This window comes from Sinocyclocheilus grahami, unplaced genomic scaffold, assembly GCF_001515645.1.
Source record: "Sinocyclocheilus grahami isolate Dianchi unplaced genomic scaffold, SAMN03320097.WGS_v1.1 scaffold912.1, whole genome shotgun sequence".
NCBI lineage: Eukaryota > Metazoa > Chordata > Actinopteri > Cypriniformes > Cyprinidae > Sinocyclocheilus > Sinocyclocheilus grahami.
In genome coordinates this window covers 38,274-45,941 of record NW_015506091.1, presented here as the reverse complement: position 1 = coordinate 45,941, position 7,668 = coordinate 38,274, and the positions used below count along the sequence as shown (strand labels likewise).

The following is a 7,668-nucleotide window of genomic DNA, read 5'->3' as shown; positions in this document are numbered from 1 at the left end:
ATTCATTCATTCATTCATTCATTCACTGATGATCCCTTGATTTTTTTTGTCAGTCCATTTAATCTTTTCATTATTCATTAATTGATTATCTTTCTTTCTTTCTCTTTCTTTCATCCTTTCTTTCTTTTTCTTTCTTTCTTGTTCATTTAATTTGTATTTTTTCATTAATTAATTCATTCATTCATTCATTCATTCATTCACTGATGATCCCTTGATTTTTTTTGTCAGTCCATTTAATCTTTTCATTATTCATTAATTGATTATCTTTCTTTCTTTCTCTTTCTTTCATCCTTTCTTTCTTTTTCTTTCTTTCTTGTTCATTTAATTTGTATTTTTTCATTAATTAATTCAACCATAAAAATAGTATAATTGATTTCATTAATTCATTCATTCATTCATTCACTTGATGATCCCTTTATTTTTTGTCAGTCCATTTAATATTTTCATTAATCATTAATTGATTAACATTCTTTCTTTCTTTCTTTTTCTTTCTTTATTTCCATTAGTTCATTCATGCATTTGTTCAATTAATTTGTACATTTGTTTCATTCATTCATTCATTCACTTGATGATCCCTTTATTTTTGTCAGTCCATTTAATCTTTTCATTATTCATTAATTGATTGACATTCTTTCTTTCTTTCTTTCTTTCTTTCTTTCTTTAATATTTCCATTAGTTCATTCATGCATTTGTTCAATTAATTTGTAAAAAAAAAAAAAGTAATCCATTCATTCATGCATTTGTGCATTATTTTGTCCATAAGTTACTCCATTCATGCTTTTATTTAATTTGTATATTTATTCGTTAATCTGTTAATCCGTGCATTATTTTTTTTAATTTGTCAGACATTCGTCATAACTTTTATTTAATTATTTAGTTTGCTCATAAATTGATTGTATATGTATTTGTGCATTAATTGATTAATTTAGTGAAAGCATGAAAGCCACTGGCCGTTTCTCGTTTCCAGGACAGAAGTTGTTGAGGCAGCATGTTTCCGCCCAGCAGCAGCGTTTATTTCTGAGCGCTCTCGTTCAATGACGCGTTACAGTCGCCGCTCTATTAATACAGACTGTGAATGCTGATCATAGCCACGCGGGTCGGGACGCGCCTTTCTATTTCTGATGGATATTATTGGCGTGAGACGCTCAGAGTATGTTGAGTCCGAGCCAACAGTTAGCTTACGACTGTAAGATGAGCTGTGTCTGTGTTTAGCTCTGATGCTAATGCACTCATTAATCCATATTCCTCATTTCTCCTCAGTCGGTCGATCCCGGTCAGCAGTTCACGTGGGAGCACTCCAACCTGGAGGTCAACAAACCAAAGAACAGATACGCAAACGTCATCGCCTACGATCACTCCAGAGTCCTGCTCTCCGCCATCGATGGTACGCTCACCACTTCTCATTAGTTCATCGCGGTGAACTTCAGGTTTCCAAGCATCTTGGTTTCCAATAAAACATGTCTAAACATCCTTAAAACAAGATACTTGTGCCAAATATTGTGTAAAGTGTACATTCTAACATGTATTTATTTGTTTGTTTGTTTGTTTGTTTATTTATTTTTTTATTTGATTTATATACACACAATACACTACAATATATTATGCAATACATAACACAAGTCTTTTTCATGCTATGTGTCTTCTCAAGTAAATGCATCTTGTTTTAAGGATGTTAAAATAATTTTAATGGGAAACGAGAGAAAAATACAGATGAAGAAGCTGATTGTTGCAGCATCTACAGCAGCATTACACATTTATACTGAACTGATGAGCCGTTTTCTCCATGTAAAAACACAATCCCAAAATAAAACATCTAATTTCCCTCCAAACTGTGTTAAATAACAGATTCACTCAGCGAACAATGACACAAATAAATGCTCATCTGCCGCGTCCGGCTTTGTGTTTCCACAATGAGAAATTAAATAGTGTGATGAACTGCTGCAGAAAATCCAACGGTCCTCAGCGTGTGTGTGTGTGTGTGTGTGTGTGTGTGTGAGAGAGAGTGTGAGATAGTGAGAGAGAGTGTGTGTGTGTGTGTGTGTGTGTGTGTGTGTGTGTGTGTGTGTGTGTGTGTGTGTGTGTGTGTGTGTGTGTGTGTGTGTGTGTGTGTGTGTGAGAGAGAGAGTGTGTGTGTGTGTGTGTGTGTGTGTGTGTGTGTGTGTGAGAGAGAGTGTGAGATAGTGAGAGAGAGTGTGTGTGTGTGTGTGTGTGTGTGAGAGAGAGTGTGAGATAGTGAGAGAGAGTGTGTCTGTGTGAGTGTGTGTATTTTAGAAGTAATAGTTTTACTTTGCAATAACAACACTGAATGCAGTAAGAGAAACATATGTGACAAATATTTTATCTTATAAATTAGCTTCTCAAGTAAGTCCATCTTGTTTTAATGGGGTTTTTTTTTTATTTTTACATTTTGTTTGTTTGTTTTCTGGACAACAAGAAAAATACAGATTAAGAAAATGAATTTTTGCTTTGTCTGTGCAGGATACATGTGATCCTGTCTTGAAATACACTCTATGTAGGTGGCTCATTAGTTTTTGGAACAGAGTCTCACACACACATTTTAACAATTTATTTTAGTCCACTTAAGAGAAATAACTTACAAGGACGTAAATATTATAGATGCAGTTAGATACATGTATAAAATCATAGACCAATGGCGTGCAACAAGTCTTCACAATATTAAGCATATCACTCAGTTGTTATGGGTATAAATAACAGCGTCTCCGCCATATATGACGGCTGCCTATGATAGAGGACAAAGCACAGTACTTTGCTAGCCGTTTAGCCCTCTTTTTGGGCATCCTAAGTTGTTGAAGTCCTGGCTTTTACTGTGAAAATGGCAATGTCCTCACTGAGTGCAGTATTCTTGAGAAATGAGTGAGAAACAGAGTGATCAGCAGAGGGAAGACATGCAAGTTTTCCCTGAAGGTTCAGTCCAGTCCAGTGTTGTTTTTGGTGATACTGATGTAGATCCATGAGAGTTCGCCGGGCACCTGCGGATGTTAGCGGGTGGCTATATCCACCGAATGTGGCTGTTGCTCTGACGTAAGTCTGGGGGTCAGTGATGATATCCTCGGAGACCCTCACACTCTCAGGGTTAGGTTAGCGTTAGGGTTAGGGTTAGGGTTAGGTTAGGGTTGCTGTTGCTCTGACGTAAGTCTGGGGGTCAGTGATGATATCCTCGGAGACCCTCACACTCTCAGGGTTAGGTTAGGGTTAGGGTTAGGGTTAGGTTAGGGTTACACTCTCTGACTCACACACACACACACACACTCTCTCACACACACACAAACACACACACATACATCTGCTTTGTTATATCTGTGTCATTTTGGCCTCTTTTGTCTAGAACAGAGAGAAGGAAAGGCAGGATTAATTGTCTTTCTATCCTGTCAGTCACAGAATGAACAAGAAAATGAAAAACATGGTTTTTAATTTATTTATTAATTCTCAGTAAAATAATTCACCTGGAGTAGAGACTGAGCGAGCGAGCGTGAGCGGGGGCGAGGGAACGCTGGATGAGTTTTATCTCGCCGCTGCATGTGTGAGCTGAGCTGCGAGCCGCTCTCCTGCAGCATTGACGCGCTGTCAGCCGTCTAACAGCAGAAATCAGGCCTCGCTCTGTGTTCTCCAGATCTCTCACACGTCTTCACTTTCAGTTTATTCCACCGTGTCTTTCACAGAGGATGAAGGTTCACTCATCAGAAATCTCAGAATATATATACAGTATGAAATGAAGATTCAGGACCGACTTAAAGAAATCTCACTAAATAATAAAGAATGAGAGTGTGTGTTCAGACCTTTGTCTGCAAAATCTTATGCTTTTAAATGATTTGCTGTTAATAACCAAATGGATGATGAGCAAAAACTAAAGGTGCTGAAAGTCTCTAAATGAAAGTCAGTTTGAGCGACGCTCGTCTAAAGCATCTTTAAGGCACAAGAGAGTGATCATGTGATCTAATAAATTACCATACTTACTGTCCCAGCTGATTAATCACAGTCCATTAAGGCAATTGTTTTTTGAGGTTTTCTGAAATGTTACGGTTAAATATGCAAACGAGACATTATCTAATTAAATGAAATCGCCGGGCGCATTAACAAGGAGGCTAAAGACCGCAGCGTCTAGCGTCAGACTCCCATCCGGGTCACGGCACCAATGTAATTACTCGCACCCGCAAATTTTTTTAATTTAAATTGCAAGTAAAAATCTACTGATGCCAATAGATGAAGTGCAATAAAATAAACACTTTAATGTGTATTTTGGATGTTTTCTTTCCTCTAGTCTGAATGAAGACATGTTAAGGAAACAAAATAGACCAAAATCTCAAATTGGACCAGTGCATGAAAAACACACCTAGCATTGAGCTAGCAGAATACTTTAGCATCATGCTAAAAACACTCAAATTCAACTCTGAGCTAACGGTTGTGTAGTTTCTGGTTCTCAGTGTGTTCTGCTGTGTGTTGGCAGGTATTCCAGGCAGCGATTACATCAACGCAAACTACATCGACGGCTACCGGAAGCAGAACGCTTACATCGCCACTCAAGGCGCGCTGCCCGAGACCTTCGGCGATTTCTGGCGGATGATCTGGGAGCAGCGGAGCTCAAACATCGTCATGATGACCAAACTGGAGGAAAGATCCAGGGTACGGCACGCTCTGACATCACTACTCACCTGCGATTCGATTGGCTTACGGCCTGTTCTAACTAAACGCAACACAAGAATCTGTCCACACAGCCAATCAGAAGAGCAAGTGGGCGGAGTCTCTCTGCAAGTACACTGCATCTCACAACAGATTTAATAAGTACATCAATTAATGAAAAATAAACCTATTTGACATTATTTAAAATACATACTCACAAAGTCCAGTTAAATCAATACCGGATTCACAGTTTTAATGTGCAGTACTGATTTGTAATTATTGTTTAAGTGGTTATTTTGGACAAAAATAACAACAATAATAATACTTATTATTAGTATTATTTATATAACTGGCACTATATATCATTCATTCATTCATTCATTGGTGAGAACTTTTAGATATGTTTGATAAACTATTATCTCACATTAAATAAATCTAGCTTAAATTTCTCAACTATATGTAACAATTTAAAATCATACGACAATCTGTAATTGATAACCAAAAAATGTAGTAAAGAAATTTTAACTAATGTTAATTACCAAAAACATTTAAACTGTCACACATGTGTGCAATCCTGTTTTTAAGGGAAAGAAATATAATAATAATAATAATAAATCAAGGAAATATACATCTTATGCATCCAAATGCTGAATTTATAGGAAATAAATTAATAAAATAAGTATTTTATAGCATTTTTTTTTCTATTTAATGATGATGTTTGTTCAATATTTATGGGCAAATAATTGACAAAATTACACAAACCAGTTTGTTAAACTGCATTTATGTCTTAAATTTTAGTAATAGGGTTTGAAAAAATGTGTAAATGTCATACGAACATAAAATAAAATTGAGTTTCTCCTCCTGAGAGTTTTCTGAGAGTAAAGCAGCTATCTTCGCTGTTTGTTTTTATGGCCCTGTTTTGTGCTCTATTTGTGGAAAGCGCTGGCTTTAACAGTATTATTTTTGACATATTACATCGATTATGGCAAAATGAAATGTTTCCAAACAGGTTTCAGAGCTTTTGTCAAACTGAATATTGGTCTAATTAATATTATAATCCATGTCATCCTCAATTTTTACAGATTTTACCCACATTTCATTCCCATCCTTTCCTCAATTGCATCATTGCTGTGTGTGTGTGTGTGTGTGTGTGTGTGTGTGTTTCTCAGATTCCTTCTCATTTCTTCTCTAAGGCAAGACACGGCACATCATGTCGTCTTCAGCTGCCATTATGAGTTGCAGAATTTAAATCCATGCCTTTTTTAATTCATGAATCGTCCTTTGCATGAATCCATAGACTGACGCTTGCAGTAAAGTTGGACTCGAGACACACATGTAACACAGAGTTTTGGTCATGTGGCGCTGGAACGTCTCCACTCGATGCATTTTAATGAGATATTCAGCATCCTAATGTTGTTCGCAGAATATGATCGTTCAGATCCTGCTCTTGTTTGCATTCAGACAGACGTGAGATGCACGTCGGTTTTCCTCTGGTAACCTGGAGGCTTCATGTTTAGCATCTCTTTTGTTCGGTGCGCCGCTCACAGTGCAGCCCACATCTATAATGGTAATGACGGCCGGCTGTGATGTGATGGCGACAGAGCGCTGGAGATAGTAATTATAGCGTCTGTCATTCGCTGCTGTGTTGAGAAATCCTCTTGTCAGCAGGGAATGGGAAAAGCGCCGCTCCTTCTCCGGCTTTATCCGAGCACGATGTGTGTTTGTGTGTGTTTCAGGTGAAGTGTGACCAGTACTGGCCCAACAGAGCGACGGAGACGTACGGACTCATTCAGGTCACGCTGCTGGACACGGTGGAGCTGGCCACGTACTGCGTCCGGACGTTTGCACTTTACAAGGTACGTGATCAGCTCATCTTTGAAGGGAAAATCCACATTAACTCGCCCTCGTGTCGAGTAAATAATGGGCATGTGATGTTAGGCTGTAATATTTGAAGAGCGTTTCACTCTTGCGTTCAGAGCGGCTCCAGCGAGAAGCGAGAGGTGCGGCAGTTCCAGTTCACGGCGTGGCCGGATCACGGCGTTCCGGAGCATCCCACACCGTTCCTGGCCTTCCTGCGCAGAGTCAAGTCCTGCAACCCACCGGACGCCGGACCCATGGTGGTGCACTGCAGGTCTGAAGCCGCTGCGTTTATATTTATATGATTAATAACACAGTGATGATAATCTTGAGGTTACAGCACAGAATATGCATTGTGTATTGTTAATAATATGTAAATGTTTTATTGTTATATATATATATATATATATATATATATAAATGTAAATGTACACTACCATTCAAAAATGTTAAGGTTCAGTAAGATGTATGTATCAGTTTCCACAAAAATATTGTGCAGCACGATAATATTCATAACATTGATAACATTGATAATAATCAGAAATGTTTCTCGAGCAGCAGATCAGCATATTATACTGATTTCTGAAGATCATGTGACACTGAAGACTGGAGGAATGATGCTGAAAATACAGCTGCGCATCACAGAAATACAGTACAGCTTAACACATATTCACATAGAAAACAGATATTTTAAACTGTAACAATATTTAACAATATTACGGTTTTGTACTGTATTTTTGATCAAATATATGCAGCCGTGGAGAGCAGAAGAGACTTCTTTCAGAAACATTTCAAAATCATATTGATCCCAAACTTTTGAACTGTGGTGAATTTTCCAAATCCAGATCTGGCTTTTGTGGCTTTTGTTTGTCTGATAAGTTTAAAATAGTCCTTGTTTCTGACTGAAGAATGAATGTTATGTGAAATATTTTAAGCAAATAGTTTACCTGTGTACGTCTCTTGTTGAACACAGGTGCTGTAATGATGTGTCAAGTGCTCTTTATTTATTGTTAGAGCCCATATTCTATTATAATGTCATATAATAAGTAGAAAACTGAAAAAAATGTTTTGATTAAACCAGTGATAGATCTCAAGTATTAAACACACACTTTCATGAGCCACGACGGTGCGTCTCTGTACAAGTTTACCTGTGTACGTCTCTTGTTGAACACA

General features: G+C 37.7%; 1 protein-coding gene across 10 annotated transcripts in view; it reads left to right on the top strand.

Moving 5' to 3' along the window:
- LOC107564123 (receptor-type tyrosine-protein phosphatase delta-like) overlaps window positions 1-7,668 on the top strand; it is a 286,174-nt gene that overhangs the window by 270,523 nt on the left and 7,983 nt on the right. For all 10 annotated transcript variants that reach the window (XM_016249124.1, XM_016249129.1, XM_016249126.1 and 7 more), the window contains 3 exons: window positions 4,466-4,641; window positions 6,375-6,494; window positions 6,615-6,769. In XM_016249124.1, coding sequence (XP_016104610.1) covers window positions 4,466-4,641; window positions 6,375-6,494; window positions 6,615-6,769 — 451 coding nt within the window. The remainder of the gene's footprint in view (window positions 1-4,465; window positions 4,642-6,374; window positions 6,495-6,614; window positions 6,770-7,668) is intronic.